General features: G+C 53.7%; 1 protein-coding gene across 3 annotated transcripts; it reads left to right on the forward strand.

The window, feature by feature from the left end:
• Positions 1 to 4,450: 4,450 nt before the first annotated feature.
• CXCL12 (C-X-C motif chemokine ligand 12) lies at positions 4,451 to 16,487 on the forward strand. Of its 3 annotated transcripts, none has more exons than XM_032142737.2 (4): positions 4,451 to 4,595; positions 8,653 to 8,770; positions 10,816 to 10,902; positions 13,501 to 13,667. In XM_032142737.2, exons 1-4 carry the CDS (start codon positions 4,535 to 4,537, stop codon positions 13,592 to 13,594), a joined length of 360 nt encoding a protein of 119 aa, XP_031998628.1. In that variant the 5' UTR covers positions 4,451 to 4,534; the 3' UTR covers positions 13,595 to 13,667. The 3 variants fall into 3 exon arrangements, with proteins under 3 accessions (XP_031998628.1, XP_031998639.1, XP_058292493.1); XM_032142748.2 differs by lacking the exon at positions 13,501 to 13,667 and adding an exon at positions 11,634 to 12,471; XM_058436510.1 differs by lacking the exon at positions 13,501 to 13,667 and adding an exon at positions 16,204 to 16,487 and having other exon boundaries at positions 4,472 to 4,595.
• Positions 16,488 to 17,140: the final 653 nt, after the last annotated feature.

Below are 17,140 nucleotides of genomic sequence, written 5' to 3' on the forward strand. Positions count from 1 at the left end.
CACACAGAAGTCCTGGCCTGCTAGACGTGCACATATCCTGACAGTAAGCCTTGCTTGCCTACACGTGTGCCCAGAGCCAGTGGGGACCAGCTCTGCCTCCCAGGGGTCCTTCCCTCTAGGGCAGCCTGGGGCTGTTTGTAACTGGCTCTTGAGGCCAGTGGGGATCTAGATAGGAAAAACATGGCCAGCTTGTCAAATGCCAAGTCCTGGCCCTGGGTACGGGATTCCAAAAGGCTCCCTGGATGACTGCCATGGGAGTAACTTATGTCCCCAAGCATGCTTCCAGGACCTGGCTGATGTTCCAGGATCCAGAGACATTGGCCCCATAGAGATGCACCCTTGCTCCTGCCTGGATCTGTCATGTTGGCCGAGGCCCTCAATTCTGAGCCTTGGGCTTAGAGCCCATGGAGACTTGGGTTCCATGTCTTCAAAGCTAAGACAGTGGGGCTTATACTGCAAGCTTGGTCTTTGAAAGTACCAAATTGACAAATTCAAAGAAGGCAAACTAAAGTCCTATGTAAGTACACTGTTCAGTATCTTCCTAAGGGCCTTCTCTGGGCCAAGTGGTTTCACACTGACTAAATCCACCATGTCAGCTAATGTACCTGCTGCACAGATGACATCAGCAAGGTGGTGAGGATTTGTCTTCCTCACTGGGCCTCCTGGTTCTGGGAATAGGCCACCTGCTCCTGAACCCCAGGGCCAGGTGCCAAAGGAGTGAGGGCAGATGTGGGTGGTTGGGAGGGGTCCCTCCAGGACTGCATGGGAGCTGGCAGAGGAGCACTCCTGGAGGGGTGGCAGGGCCAAGGGTATCCAGGGATCCCATAGGGCCCCACAGTCTTCCTGCCACCTGAGCGCTCCTGGACCAGTGTTCTCCAGCCTCACCTGGCAGGCGAGTGAGGAAGATGTCATGCCTCCCTTGTGTGATTTTATGTTTCAGCACTTTGGGGCCAAATATTTATTTCAAAAGGGGGATTGGGGTGGGAGGGTGTCAAATAATACAAAAAAAAAATTCTTCATGTAGGAAAGGTTTTCAAATTTCAGATCTATTTGTATTGCTGTCAAAATTTTTGCTATGTCTCCAGCCACCTAGATTAGTACTTGCTATGTTAGTTTCAACTGACTTACTTTTTAAAACTTGAACCATATATTAAAAAAAAACCTGAGCAATATCTGAAATATCTGCCTTTACTGTGCTAGTTATATTTTTTCTTATTACTTTAAAAAAATAAATACATAAATCTATACTTTATAGATTTCAGAGTACCACCTGGTCACCTTGTCAATTACACACTGTACAACATGGATTTAGTGTAAACCTTCAATCTCTACTGGGGACCCTCTTGCAGGCCCAGCCGTTGGGCCCTGGAGGAGTGAACAGCCCAGGCCAGGCAGAGGGGGGTGGGCAGATGCTGCCCAGAGGTCTAGAGACCATAGCACACATGCCAGCTCAGGAGATGCCCTGCCTTTAACTCAGCAGCCAGACCCCTGCCTCCCACCTTGAACTGTGCTTAACAAGGTATCCCTGAGGAGCCGCTGTGCCCTGCATTACCTGGCAGAGCAGCACAGAGTCTGAAGACCTCAGGAGAAGGTGGGGCTCTATGGGGAGTAAGAGTTTCCATGCAGAGAAAGAAAGGTGGAGCCTTTTGAGCATAAGGATAAGCAAAGGACAAAGGGAAAGGGCTGAGGAGCTTCGCTGACCAGAATTTGAGAGGTGCCCCTGTGACCGAGTGAGCTGGAGCCATGTTAAAATGGCCTGGTCTGATGGCCACCTGCCTCTGCAGGCGGTGCGGAGGCCCCCAGAGTGTAAACGGTTTTATTTTATTTTATTTACATATTTATTTATTTAGTTAGTTATTTTTGAGACGGAGTCTCGCTTTGTCACCCAGGCTGGAGTGCAGTGGCGCCATCTCAGCTCACTGCAAGCTCTGCCTTCCGGGTTCACGCCATTCTCCTGCCTCAGCCTCCCGAGTAGCTGGGACTACAGGCGCCCGCCACCACGCCCGGCTAATTTTTTTGTATTCTTAGTAGAGACGGGGGTTTCACCGTGTTAGCCAGGATGGTCTCGAACTCCTGACCTCGTGATCCGCCCGCCTTGGCCTCCCAAAGTGCTGGGATTACAGGTGTGAGCCACCGTGCCCGGCCAGGGTTTTAAATTTCAATCGCCAATTATAAAATTGTGAGGCTTGTACCTAAAATATGGATCCTTGGCCACCCTATTTAAAATCCTAACTCCCACCCCACTTTCTCTGCTCCATCTTCCCCTAGCATTTAATGGCCTTCTAAGTATTTTACGTGTAATTACTTATGCTTAGCGCCATGTGCTTCTAAACGTTTAGTGCATTTTCTAAAGTACTTCAAACATGTAGCCCAGGTCTAGCACACAATGGGTGCTCAGTATTTAACGAACGACTAGGGGAAGGGATGGCCCCATGGGTGCCACACTAGCTTCTGTTCTGGGGCCTCAGGGTGCCTGCGGGAGGGGCGGCTGCCAGGCCTCAAGCCCTGGTTCGCCCTCGACTCAGCCCACCCGGGCATTTCAGGCTTCTGGGACAGATCCTAGATCCAGCTGCCCACCTGATTTTGTGGCAAAGAAAAAAAAAAAAAGAAGAAGCGAGAGGCGATGGCGTTTGCTTTGGCCAGATTTAAGAGCAAGCGAGGCTGCGCGCGGCTCCCGCGGGGTCGAATCTCCGAGCTCCAGGGCGTCCCTCCGCCCGGGTGTAGATTTCCCGGGGACCCCTTCGCCCTCCCGGGTTTCACGAGCTGCGCAGGAATGGAGCCGGCCAGAGCTCTAGGAGCGGGGAGGGAGGCGCCGCCACCAGAGGGCGCCGGAGCCCCAGCGCTGCGGCCAGTGAGCGGCCAGGCTCCCCCGCCCAGCCCAGCAAAGGCCTGGGGACGCCCGACGGCTGCCTTCTTCACTGGACCTCACTGCCTTCAGTTCTTTAAGGGCAGAGGCCAAGTCAGTGAGGTTCCCGGCTCCAAGCCCAGTGCCCAGAGTGGGTGAATGGATGGATGGATGGGTGAATGGATGGATGGATGGGTGGATGGATGGAGTGCCGGCCCACAGCCATCTAACGGCCAAAGTGGTTTTGGAAAAAAAAAATGCACAGAAGACACCTATTCCCACCAGCGGAGTTCCAGAGCCCTCGCAGCCTCCTGTTGACCGCTCTCGCCTAATGGGGCCGCTGACCGCCCACTCCCCGACGGCCAGGACTCCTCAGGGACAGGGACGTGTCCCCAGGGCAGGCCCCTGGATGGACGCGGCGACTGACCCCACGCCGCTGGACGCTGTGATGGGAAGGACACAGAGAGGTGGCTAGGGCAGCCTGCGGTCACAAAGCGAGGCCCAAAGGGGCGCTCTCCTCACCCCCGCGCCTCCTGGGTGCCGGCCTGCACCCTCCCTTCGCCGCCAGACTGGGGCCATCTGGGGTGTCTCTGGGGTGTCTCGGGGGTATCCGGAGGGCTAAGCACCGCCGACGGACGGCTCCGTGGGAAGAGTTTTCTGGACCCAGAAGGTAGACGCCAGTAGTATTGTCCTAGGAGTCGAAGGTCGGGGTGGGGGTGTTCTTAGCTCTTTGGGTTGCACGGAGCTTTTCTTGGGTAAGGACTTACAGCTACCATTTATTGAGTACTGCCTGCTTGTCAGACACGATGCAGAGGATTTCGCCGCGTGGGGCAGGTCGCATTGAATCTCCCGTCCCACTCCGCATGGTGGGCCTGTGATTAGCTCATTTCACAGTTGAGAGGTCGGAGGTACAAAAGCTACATTCGCTTTTACTGAGAGCCGCTGGCGCCTTCTGCTTTGTTTGTACAGGCGAGGAAACTGAGGCTCGGCTGGTGGCGCCGTCGGCTTGGAGTCCAAGCCACGCTGACTGCAAAGACCGGTCTCATTCCCACAGACCGAGCTCTGCCGGCGGCTGCGCCGCGAGCCGGGCAGGTGGCGAGCTTGAGCCCCCACGCACAGAAAGCAGGACCCCCTCGGCTGCCTTGGGCCGCCACCGCCAGCAGGCCCTCCGCCCCGGGACTAACTAGTTTGCTTTTCATTGGTTCTCATTCAGTTCCCGCCATCGAAAGGCCCCGTCCCGCAGCTTTCCACGCGCGCCCCACTTTACACCTAAGGTCCTCAGTCTCTCCAGCGGGGCCCTGTCACAGGGACAATAAGCGGCCCTCCAGCCGGCGTCGCCCAGGCTGCAGACCTCACTGCAGACCGGACCCGCGGTGCGGGGCCCAGCGGAGCCTGAGAAGGTCAAAGGCCGGAGCGCACTGCGACGCCGCAGCACAGCGAGGGCGGAGGAGGGGCGAGGGGGATGGGTGGCGGGTGCCGCCGAGGGAGTCGCGCTTCAGAGACCCCGGCCACGGCCAGCACTCGGCTCCGGGCCCGCCCCTCACCGCGCGCCCCGCCCCGCCCCGCCTGGCTCTCCTCTAAAGCGCCCGGCGCGCGCCTCCCACCGCCGCACTTTCACTCTCCGTCAGCTGCATTGCCCGCTCCGCGTCCGGCCCGCGACCCGCGCTCGTCCGCCAGTCCGCCCGCGCCATGAACGCCAAGGTCGTGGTCGTGCTGGCCCTCGTGCTGACCGCACTCTGCCTCAGCGACGGTGAGTGCGCTCGGCGGGGAGGCCCTGGCGAGGCTCTGGGCTTCGACTCCTGCCGGGCGCAGAGCCGCGGCTCCTCTGCCTGCGCCCGCAGTTTGCGCTGCCGGATACAGTGGGGGTGGAGGCAGCTCGCTTCGCTGGGCGCTCCGATGCGGTGTCGCGTCCAAAGCCCTACTTTTGCGCCGAGGCTTTGTGACCTGCAGAGAGCGACCGCCCGACCTCAAGCTGGCTGCAGAGCGAGGTCAGGCGGGACAACTGGGCAGGAACGCCCCGAGGGAGCGTTCGGGGCTGGCGCGGGAAGGCGCGAGGGTGGGGAGCCGCGGACCCTAGACCCTTGCCCGCCCACCCCCCACCCAGTGCCTTCCCGCGCCGGGCTCGGTTTCCACAGGCGAATGGGCTCCGAGGTCCGGCTGCGCACAGTACTGGAGGTCGGGCGGTGCATGGCGAGAGCGCGCTTTGCAAAGTTCGCCTCATGCCGCGACTTGAGGCTGTGAGGTCCGATGCAGCCGCGCAGCCTCCGCTCCCTGCGAAGCCGATCCTCTCCCCACACCCTCGCGGGGCTCTTGGCCAGGCGCGGCCGGGCTGCGCGGCGCAGCTGTCGGGCTTGTGCCACCCGCCAAGCCGCCCTTCTGCACAGCTCCGCGGTCCGTAGAGACGCGGACCCGGGCGTGCGTCCAGCCGCTGCCTCCCTGCCTCTTCTCGGGTTCACCTGAGGGAGGCCCAGGGACCCTCCGAGCCTCACACGCCCCCTCCCCAGCTCCCCAAACACACCTGCAGACAGGCTCTTTTGTCACCAGCCGGCCGAACGCTTTGCCCCGGAATGAGAGCTGCAGCAAAGTTCAATCTCCAAGGCCCTGGGCCACTGGGAACCGTGGTGTCCCGTTTCACTGGGAGAGGGGTTTTTTCTTTTCTTTAGCTGAAGAGAAACTCGCTGCGCTGTCACAGGACACCGCTGCAAACCAAAATAAACTGTTGCCTCTGAACATACAAAACAAAACCCTGTGGCTCAGGCCGCTGAGCTTCCTTGGCTATGAAGTTTCCTGCAAAGAGTTGAAGGACTGAGTGCTCTTGCAGCCCCGGGCTGTGCGGGCCCAGCGCGCCTCGAGCCCTTGGCTGGGTTCGTGCAGACGTGGCCCCGGCGTCCTCGCTGGCGGTGGACTGCGCGCTGGTGTGAGCAGGACCAGAGCAGCTGAGTCGGGCAGGAGAGGCTGGGCCGCCCGGGGTCGTGGCGGACTGCCTGAGTGTTAAGGACACAGACTGAAGGCAATTGGGAATGTTCGTCGTTGATGAAAAGTCCCTGAGGCAGTGTCTGCACACTGACCCCCCCAAGTCATGGGGCATGTTTCTAGTTTTTATTGCTGGATATTCTTCTGTTCCTATAAGGGCTCTGGTTTGGGCGGTTATTGACTGATTAGTGGAATGAGGGTGGAGGTGTCACAGTGCGCCGCTCTGGGAAATGGTGCTGCCCCCTCCCCTGGAGGGCTGGAGAGAGGATTGGAATGAGGGACCCTGGTCCTTGAGTTATGGGTGCAGCTGACCTGGGGGAAGCACAGAGACGTGGGGTCCATCCCAGACTCCTCCTGGCCTGGGAAGGGTGACATGGCCCTCAGAGTTGCCCCATTGTCAGCCAGGTAACCAGGGCAGGAGCCTGGGCTCCAGGCAGATCTGCTTCTTACATACATCGCCAGAATGTTTTGTTTTGTTTTGTTTTCCCCTCACCTCGCAGTGCCTATGTGCCCTCTATCCCCACACTTAGTCCTCAAGCTGCACTACAGAGAGAGCTTGGCTAGGGGTCCTGCCCCTCCCCCATTGGCTGACTTCCGTCAGGCAGCTGGGCCCCTGGGTTTCCCGGGCTTAAACTCAGGGTGGGCCCCCTTCCCAAGCCTGCTTGGAGGGGCCAGCTGGGCTCCTGTCTCTGCATTAGACTGAAAGGCTTTCTGAAAACTCCTGGAGCCAAGCTCACCCGGTCCCAAATCCGGGGTACCATCAGAGCCAGTCAGGACTCTTGCCGGTACACGGATTTACATCCAAAACAGTTGGGAAAGTTAGTCTTACTGACAAAAAGCTGGAGGAAGGAGCACATGAGGTACACACGAAACCCTGTTCTTTTGGTAAGCACACCTGGGGGCTCTGTCACTTTAAAAAGACCTGTTGAAATTCGCTGCTTGACAGGCGGGCCTTAGGTCCTGGGAGTAGAAGCAAGAATTGCTTTTGAAGGAAATGGATAATCCCAGGGGGTGGAGGGGGAGAGGAGAGACAGCCTGTGTGTTGAGCTCTGAATAGGCTCTGATTTCTGGCCTGATCACCACTGCTTGGTTAGGGGGGCCAGAGGAGCTTCTCTTCTCTGGGCGCTGGAGAGTCACAGCCCCACCCATCCCAGCGGGGATGGCTGCAGCACTTGCCCTTGGCTGCATACCTTCAAGCTCACTGTTGCTGGGAGGGGGCTTGTGCCTCACTACCGGGCTCCTATTCTCCTGCTCCACCCCCTGGCTCAGCTTGGAAGGTCCCAAAAGAAATCCAGGGAAACCTGAAGGCACAACACTCAGGAGCATTTAGCTCCAACGCTCCTCAGTTACCCAGGCTGCAGGCCCCGGCCCTGGGGGTCGCTTTCCCAGGTGATCTGGTTACAGCGCAGTGCTGACTTCCCCTGCAGGGTCCCAGTGCAGCTGCTGGAAGCCGGCCCCAGAGGTGCCTTTCTGGAGTTAGATCAGGTATAAAATGTGAAGGCTGCTTTAGGTCTCTCCAGTGCCATGAGTCACCAGCACCCTGATGCTCGGCTTTTTCCTGGTTTTCAGGGAGTTGCATTTGGTCCTGGGGACAAGGAAGTGGAGAGACAAGTGGTCCACTTTTCCTGCAACTTGGTGGCTGAATACAGAATGCAATTCCTAGTCCACATCATCCCTCAATTGATTGCAGCCTGTAGAAAAAATAAAACAAAATGAGCCCCTTACTCAAGATTTCCTCCTACTTCCCCAGCATTCTTTCTCAAAGGTGCAGAACTTCAGAACCACAGAGGCCTCTCAGAACTTTGTAAACAGGCAAACCTAAAAAAACAAAAAGGAAAAAGAAAAAAATAATCTCTGGACTAAATATTCTTAGACATACATTTAATCTCTGATGAAAGGATCCACAAGTTCAAATAATTTGGGGTATTAAGTGGGGCTTGGATAAAATCTGCAAGGAAAAAAAAAAAACAAAAAGCACACACAAATCCCAGCCCTCCAGGGCTTGCAATTCTATATTTAAAGGGTGAGCAGTGGGTTCTGCAGGAGCCCCTTGCTAATTTACACTAATGAGTGTCAATTATGGCATTTTGTAAATTGGTGATTTTGCAAAGATCTTAATACAATTCCTGAGGCTACAGCATCCCTGCCTAGGCAATGAAAACCACATTTAACTCCAGCTCCACTAATCTCTAAGCCTTGGGGAAAGTGCTAGGCAGAAGGTGGGTCCTTGGCCTGCTCTCAGGGGACTCACAGGTAGGAAGCCAGCCAGGATTCTTTTGTGCCTTCCAGAGCTTTAGGTGAATGTGAGGAGGGGGCTCTGGGGTGGGGGAGGGCAGCATTCCTGAGTGCTACTGTGCTTCCTGGCTAGAGGCCTGTGCCAGAGGAGAGAGGCCAGGGAGGCTGGAGCCTGTTGTCCCCCTTCCTTTTCCCTGAGTAGAGAGATCTTTCTCAGTTGTCCCTTGAGGAATTTATTTTACAAAGAGTAACTGGTAATCTCAGTACCTTGGACTGAAACCGTTATCTACTGTAATTACTACCTTTATCTTGAGACACTGAGCAGGTGGTTTCTAATTTAATCTCCCCCCTCATCTAGGCTCCAGCTCTCTCCAGGTCTGTTGGGCTCCTTGCCCTGTAGAAGCTGAGCCTGAGCTTAGCCAGAACTCACTGTGCTGCCTGAGGAGATGGCCTTTCCCAAAATGCACCAGTAACCTGGAACTTACCCCAGTGATGCCGTCTCTTGATCCTTAATCGCTGCACCAACTGCTGCAGCCGAGACATACATTATCAAAATTTGGCAGGGCAGTAAAGTGCCTTGTTCTCCTTACCTCTTCTAGGGAAGCCTGTCAGCCTGAGCTACAGATGCCCATGCCGATTCTTCGAAAGCCATGTTGCCAGAGCCAACGTCAAGCATCTCAAAATTCTCAACACTCCAAACTGTGCCCTTCAGATTGTGTAAGTCTTGGAATTGAACATCATCTAAGGAACATAGTTGCATCTAACGAACATAGTAACATCTAACCCGAGTCTTATTAAAGGTGTAGAAGTGACAAGCCAAGTGTCCAACCTTGAGCTTCGCATAATTAGTGGCAGCTATTCTTATCACGAGGACCTTTAGTATGCCACCAGGCATTAATTTTAAAATCTGCTCTTGGTCTGGGCACCCTGCTGTGCTCGTAGTAGTTCTCTCTTCTTTCCAAACCTCCATTCTTCAGCACAGCACAGCTGGATGCTGGAGAAACTATGGGCTTCACCAAGGTTTTGGCTGAAGCCTAGCAAATTAGCCAGCCCTTAGCTAATAACAGTGATAAATGGCCTGCCAGTTATGGGGATCTGATGCCCTACATTAACTCACAAGACCCAAATTCGTTTAAGTCCTCTTTAACCGTTGGGTGAAACTTCAACATTTTCAGCTCACTTGCCTGTATTTTCTCAAGTACAACATACGAGGTTTTGGTGTTATTTGGTGTGGATGGCAGCCACTAACATTTGATTTTATTCATTTGGGAAACAAAGACCAAAATCACACAGCCACAAGACAGGAAGATCTCAGCTGGGTGCAGAAGACTGCGAGAAATGCAGGAAGAAAGCCATGTGCTTGAAAGCCCATAGCTTGCCCTCTCATGCCCAAGAGGTCCTGTGTCTGAACACGGGGAAGCGAGGGCTCCGGGAGTCTCCTGGAGAGGATTTGATTGCCCAGAAGTTCTAGTGCTAAAAATGGGTTGGGGAGACAGCAGTTGGAACCAAAGCTACAACTTTCCCAAGACTTTTCCACCCGACACCAACTGTTTTTACTTTTGATTTTAGAAAACTGTTTTTAGTTTTGAGTTAACCCTTTACCACCTTGAATGTGTTTGTTATTTACAGTATGTTTTAGGGCCCTAGAAAATGAATGTTTTTTCAGTACTTTGCCTACAACCTGATACTTTATCTCTTGTGCAGAGTATTTTAAACATGCTGAATTTAGCCAGCATGGACCTGCTTTACAGCACTGATCATGCTGGTTTACTGGCCTGGAAATGCACCTTGAAGTTGAAGATGCCAAATACAATTCTCAGGTCTGAGCAGACACTAAATTAACAAACAGCAGGGCCCAGATTTGGACCCCAGTGTGGGTTGCTCTGAGCCACACCCACCTCTGCACCCCTCTTCACCTAATTGACAGGCTGCTTGAAGACTCCCTGGGTGCCCCTGAGCCATTGTGCTGGGGCTTAGCTGTCCTCAAGACCCTTAAGTACTTGGGCTGCGTGAGATTACCTGGCACCTAGGGCTTTCTGGCAAGAGATCCAGAGAGATGAAATCAGGCCCTCCCCAGGAATTTGCGTGTAGGGAAGCTTTTAAGAGTGTGAACTTTTAAAAAACGAGACCAAGAAACATTCAGTGAACTTGTAAAATCTTTCTAGAAACTATTTTCTGGTAAGCCACCTGCACTGCCCCTCCCCTCCCTGGCTGGTCACCCTCCCGGTCAGACTGCGGTGACTTCTGGCAGGCCTCCGTCCTCCAGGCTTTCTCAGGCCCATCCTTAAGTCGGCCCTATGTCTATCAAGATGACCCATCCAAATAAACCTCTGCTCTGTTGCTCTCCATTCTCCCCTCCCCAGGCGCCTAGAGCATCCTGTCCTCCCCCTTCCTGAGTGTCCTCTGTGTGCTTTGATGAACCTCCTGGCATATTTGCTCCTGATTTTCCCTTCCCCTTTATTTACTCTCCAAGCTCCTACTTATCCTTCAAAGTTAGCTCAAATGCTCCCTTACATGCATTCCCCTGCACTGCTCTGGATAGGCTTCTGTTCACATTTCCATGTCTCTGCAATGGAGCTTCCTGCACTGCCAGCGCTGAGCTTTCCCCAGCACACCGCGAGCACCTCTGGAGCCTGAGCGTGCCAAATGGAGCACGGGGTGCCAGCGAGGGCCCTAGATGGGTGTTGGGGGAGCGGATGCACACGTTGCAGCAGCGCCTTCCTCCTGTGCAGCCGCACACTGTTGCCATTCTGTTCTCACAGAGCCCGGCTGAAGAACAACAACAGACAGGTGTGCATTGACCCGAAGCTAAAGTGGATTCAGGAGTACCTGGAGAAAGCTTTAAACAAGTAAGCACAACAGCCAAAAAGGACGTTCCGCTAGACCCACTCGAGGAAAACTAAAACCTTGTGAGAGATGAAAGGGCAAAGATGTGGGGGAGGGGGCCTTAACCATGAGGACCAGGTGTGTGTGTGGGGTGGGCACATTGATCTGGGATTGGGCCTGAGGTTTGCCAGCATTTAGACACTGCATTTATAGCATACGGTATGATATTGCAGCTTGTATTCATCCATGCCCTGTATCCGTGCACGTTGGAGCTTTTATTACTGGGGTTTTTCTAAGAAAGAAATTGTATTATCAACAGCACTTCCAAGCAGTTAGTTCCTTCATGATCATCACAGTCATCATCATTCTCATTCTCATTTTTTAAATCAACGAGTACTTCAAGATCTGAATCGGGCTTGTTTGGAGCATCTCCTCTGCTCCCCTGGGGAGTCTGGGCACAGTCAGGTGGTGGCTCAACAGGGAGCTGGAAAAAGTGTCCTTTCTTCAGACACTGAGGCTCCCGCAGCAGCGCCCCTCCCAAGAGGAAGGCCTCTGTGGCACTCAGATACCGACCGGGGCTGGGCGCTGCCACCGCCTTCACCTCCTCTTTCAACCTCAGTGATCGGCTCTGTGGGCTCCATGTAGAAGCTACTGTCACTGGGACTGTGCTCAGAGACCCCTCTCCCAGCTATTCCTACCCTCTCCCTGACTCTGAGAGCATGCTTAATCCCGCTTCTGCTTCTCATTTCTGTAGCCTGATCAGCGCCGCACCAGCCGGGAAGAGGGTGATCGCTGGGGCTCGTGCCCTGCATCCCTCTCCTCCCAGGGCCTGCCCCACAGCTCGGGCCCTCTGTGAGATCCGTCTTTGGCCTCCTCCAGAATGGAGCTGGCCCTCTCCTGGGGATGTGTAATGGTCCCCCTGCTTACCCACAAAAGACAAGTCTTTACAGAATCAAATGCAATTTTAAATCTGAGAGCTCGCTTTGAGTGATTGGGTTTTGTGATTGCCTCTGAAGCCTATGTATGCCATGGAGGCACTAACAGACTCTGAGGTTTCTGAAATCAGAAGTGAAAAAATCAATGAATAAACCATCATCTTGCCACTACCCCCTCCTGAAGCCACAGCAGGGTTTCAGGTTCCAATCAGAACTGTTGGCAAGATGACATTTCCATGCATAAATGTGATCCACAGATGGTCCTGGTGGTATTTGTAACTTTTTGCAAGGCATTTTTTATATATATTTTTGTGCACATTTTTTTTACGTTTCTTTAGAAAACAAATGTATTTCAAAATATATTTATAGTCGAACAATTCATATATTTGAAGTGGAGCCATATGGATGTCAGTAGTTTATACTTCTCTATTATCTCAAACTACTGGCAATTTGTAAAGAAATATATATGATATATAAATGTGATTGCAGCTTTTCAATGTTAGCCACAGTGTTATTTTTTCACTTGTACTAAAATTGTATCAAATGTGACATTATATGCACTAGCAATAAAATGCTAATTGTTTCATGGTATAAACCTCCTACTGTATGTGGGAATTTATTTACCTGAAATAAAATTCATTAGTTGTTAGTGATGGAGCTTATAGACGTTTCTGGTTTATATAGTTAAGCCTGCCTGCAGTCAGGTGCCTGAGACCCCTTCTCACAGCCCATGTGTGACAGTGTATGGGCTTTTCTCATGAGCAGATTAGATCTGCAGCTCAGGTTTTTGGATCTTTTTTTTTTTTTTTTAAACCCGATTGAAATAGCAGTGCTGGTTTTCTGAAGAATAATATTTGACTCACTAATTCCTCTTCCCTCCCTCCTCCTCCTTGGTTCTCCTAACATCCCCATGTAATCCCCAGAGACTCAACCCTAGTAATATCAACCTTTCACATTTTCCCATGTAAAAATCCCATGACTCCAGGCCGTGGTTAATATCAAGCTTTCACAGGGACAGGTGGCCTCACCCCATAAATCATTAAATACCATTCAGCTTGAATCATTTTAATGTGACAGTCACGAGCCAGTTGCTCTAATAAAATTCTGCTAACCAGCTCTCTCCCTTGCTCTCCAGAACAATCGCATTCATTCCCAGGAGTGTTCACAGGCGTCTAGAAAGGGGAAGGTGGGACCACTGCCTTTTTTCTCCTCTTCTGAATGGCAGTCTGAACCTGGGGCCCGCAGCCTCCAAAATATTATTCAATTTGAAATGCAGACATATCTTAGAGAAAGCTAAGAGTTCAGCCCTGCATTGAGAAGAAGAAAAAGTCCCATGAGAGCAGGGCAGGGCGGGGTGACAAGGACCACGATGTCCAGCCTGGCCCTGGGTGTACCCTGAGATGTGGATTCCTTGTCCCCAGTGGGAACCAGGTTCAGGTTGGCAGATTGGCAGTCACCCATTCACAAAGGTGTTCTAGGAGCCCATTGAACATTTGCTTGAATGGAAGGAAATGTCCAATTTATTTTAATGAATTACTGATAAACAGTGCTTTGACCAGGGGCCTCCAGGCCTGAGACTGAAGGCACAGTTTAACTAGTACACGGGCCAGTGTTAAATCTTATGCAGACTGAGACGAACTTCTGTTTATTTCCACATTATTAATGGTTCTACTAATTTTATCTAAGGGGGCGCAGAGAAGAAAAAGTGGGGAAAAAAGAAAAGATAGGAAAAAAGAAGCGACAGAAGAAGAGAAAGGCTGCCCAGAAAAGGAAAAACTAGTTATCTGCCACCTCGAGATGGACCACAGTTCACTTGCTCTCGGCGCTTTGTAAATTTGCTCGATCCTCCTCCAAGACAGATCCCCATGCAGACCGGGCAGGGGCTCAGACTTCCATGGGGGAGCAGTGCTTTGCTGCCCTGCCAGCCACACCGGCTTCTGTATTTATGTGCTTTTTAAGGCCCTTATTGGTCTGCTAAGTTATGAAGAAAGTAGTTGTGCAGAGACTGGGGCGGGGGTCTGTGACGCGGAGCCTGTGTGCTCAGGACTCTGTCCAGAATAGCCTGGGAGCTCCAGGAATGCCCAGGTTGCTGAGCCCCCCAGCCCGCCCTCCACTTCCTCTCTTAGAAGGCCTGCGCTCCCTGGGGAGCTCACCAGCTCCACACACTTGCAGTCTGCGTTCCTGTGGAGACCAGGCTGTGGCTACCTGGCCAGTGTGCAGGGCAACCTACTAGCCCAGCAGAGGTGGCCTCGCCAGGAAGGGGTTGTGCCACCCCTCTGTGGCCCTCAGGAAAGGTGAAAGCTGACTGACCCTTAGGGATGGGCCCTGGCTTTTTCCAAATACCCATTGCCTTTCCCTCCACCACTCTGCCACCTGGGAAGGGGCTTCTTCAGCCCCTCCTTCCTGGGTTGTGGGAGTGACTTTATCCCGAAGCCCGGGTGGGTTTCTGCAAACTGTTTGGGGTGAGCCGGAGGGAATGCTGCATTCTCAGAGAGCAGATGTGGAAACACTTCTCAGGGAGCTCCTCTTTGGGCAATTCTCTAATTTAGAGTCTTTAAACGGATCCCCCACGTGGAGGATAGATGTGCTATGGAACTTTGCAAGGGTCCTGAATCCCTGGGGATCCCAGCCTGTTCCCTCCCGCCTCCTGCGTGATGGCGTGTGCTCCGGCTGCAGGACACAGCTGCCTCTGTCGTCATTCATGGGAAATACCTTATCTGCCTAAAGCAAATACCACTTAAGCTCTAGAACTTTCCTGCATCCTCCTTCCCTGCCCATGTAGATGTATGTGTGAGATTTTTTGCCAAGTTTCTCTAATCTGGACCGGGAGGATGGAAGAGCAAGGCCCCCATTTCAGTAGTGCTCAGAAAAAAGACTCATTGAATTTCTCAGCCCTTCTCCACCTCACATAAACACCCACCCACCCTGCACCCCGATCCTGGATCCTGGGTCATAATTTTAGTAAATGCAGAAAGAGGAAGTGGTTGGAGGATGGAGCACATGGAATTCAGGAGAAAACCCACCAAGACCCCTGCATGTCAGACACACCCCATCCCGGAGCACCGTGTCCCCTTGAGCTTTAATGAGCTCCCTGTGATCACAGCCATGCCTTCTCCTCCTTGGGGAGGCGTCCTAGGATGCTTCAGCCAAAGACCTTTGTTTCCCGCTGCTATCCCTTTTATCTGGACAACTCTCCTGGCCCACATTCCTCTTGCCAGCACTGGGGGTCACAGGCCTGAGCCCTGGGTACAGGGACGCCCTAGTCTTCTGCCCTCCCCACCTCTTAAGGCACAGGGCTGTTGGGTGGGCTGCCTGGGGCTGCCATCCTTCCCGTGGAAGCCAGTAGCCACTCTAGTCCATGGGACTCTTGACAAAATCGCCCCGAGAGGGCCAACCTGTGCCCCCATATTTGCCTGCATTCTTCGGACTCCACATGCAGCAGGGCTCTGTGCCTGGGGAGGGGTGGCCAGTCTTTCCTGGTCAGCGTGAAAAGCTGTTGGCCCCCTAGGGACAGAGGGCCCAGCTAAAGCTGCCTGAGGATAGAAACTGCTTGCTATCCCACTCCTGGGGAGCAGGGTCTGCAGGGACTGAGAGTGGGCCCCACCTTGAGAACGCATGCAAGGTCCGTCCTGTCTTGATGTCTTGATGTGACTGTACGTGCCCTGGGGGCTCATTGTGGCTTACAAGTGGCTTGTGAAGCTCCTGGGAGCAGGTGGTACACCCAGTGCTGAAGACAGGATCGCCGTGGAAGAGCGAAGAGCCTGACCCGGATTCCTGGTGGGTTGAAACTAGGAAGTGCTCATACCAGTCAGAGCCAAATGAGGGGTGCACTATGGTCACTGCTCTGTCCAGCATGCATTCCTCCTGGGAGGTCCTGGCCGCCTGTGCACCCACCCCTGTGCCACCTCCAGCAGCCCCACCTGGGGCCACCTGCAGTGGCATGGCCCCTGGTTGAGGGGCCCCGAGGGCGAGAGGTTACTGGAAGCCACGAAAGTGCGTCTTGGGAGCGCTGAGGCCAGGATGCAGGGCAGCAGCATCCTGAGCCTCAGCCCCACACCGGCGCCGGGTAAGCAGTGTGCCCTGTCCCCGTCGTATGACCAGTCTGATGGGCCTCTCTGTGCCTTCGTGCGTCTGCCACGCCCAGTGCTTGCCACATGTCTGTCCTCTGCTTTCTGCCATCCATGGTTCCCTCCGCTTCAGCCTGGCTGCGTCTCGCACTCCCCTCCCGTCTGTTGTCCCAGGGCCTCTGAAGGGAGATGCATGGCCAAGGTGGCAACTTGGAAGTAGGGATTGGCCCCAGGGCCTCCGCGCAGGCCGCCGCCCTGCAGGAGCCAGCTGGGTGTGGGGGGAACCTGCCTTAATGGTGTTTCCCTCTGTTCTTGTCAACAGGAGGTTCAAGATGTGAGAGGGTCAGACGCCTGAGGAACCCTTACAGTAGGAGCCCAGCTCTGAAACCAGTGTTAGGGAAGGGCCTGCCACAGCCTCCCCTGCCAGGGCAGGGCCCCAGACATTGCCAAGGGCTTTGTTTTGCACACTTTGCCATATTTTCACCATTTGATTATGTAGCAAAATACATGACATTTATTTTTCATTTAGTTTAATTATTCAGTGTCACTGGCGACACATAGGAGCTTAGACTAAGGCCATTATTGTACTTGCCTTATTAGAGTGTCTTTCCACGGAGCCACTCCTCTGACTCAGGGCTCCTGGGTTTTGTATTCTCTGAGCTGTGCAGGTGGGGAGACTGGGCTGAGGGAGCCTGACCCCCATGGTCAGCCCTAGGGTGGAGAGCCACCAGGAGGGACGCCTGGGGGTGCCAGGACCAGTCAACCTGGGCAAAGCCTAGTGAAGGCTTCTCTCTGTGGGATGGGATGGTGGAGGGCCACATGGGAGGCTCACTCCCTTCTCCATCCACATGGGAGCCGGGTCTGCCTCTTCTGGGAGGGCAGCAGGGCTACCCTGAGCTGAGGCAGCAGTGTGAGGCCAGGGCAGAGTGAGACCCAGCCCTCATCCCGAGCACCTCCACATCCTCCACGTTCTGCTCATCATTCTCTGTCTCATCCATCATCATGTATGTCCACGACTGTCTCCATGGCCCCGCAAAAGGACTCTCAGGACCAAAGCTTTCATGTAAACTGCGCACCAAGCAGGAAATGAAAATGTCTTGTGTTACCTGAAAACACTGTGCACATCTGTGTCTTGTTTGGAATATTGTCCATTGTCCAATCCTGTGTTTTTATTCAAAGCCAGCGTCCTCCTCTGTGACCAATGTCTTGATGCATGCACTGTTCCCCCTATGCAGCCGCTGAGCGAGGAGATGCCCCTT

The sequence above is a fragment of the Hylobates moloch genome, unplaced genomic scaffold (genome assembly GCF_009828535.3).
Source record: "Hylobates moloch isolate HMO894 unplaced genomic scaffold, HMol_V3 SCAFFOLD_3, whole genome shotgun sequence".
NCBI classification, from domain to species: Eukaryota; Metazoa; Chordata; class Mammalia; order Primates; family Hylobatidae; genus Hylobates; species Hylobates moloch.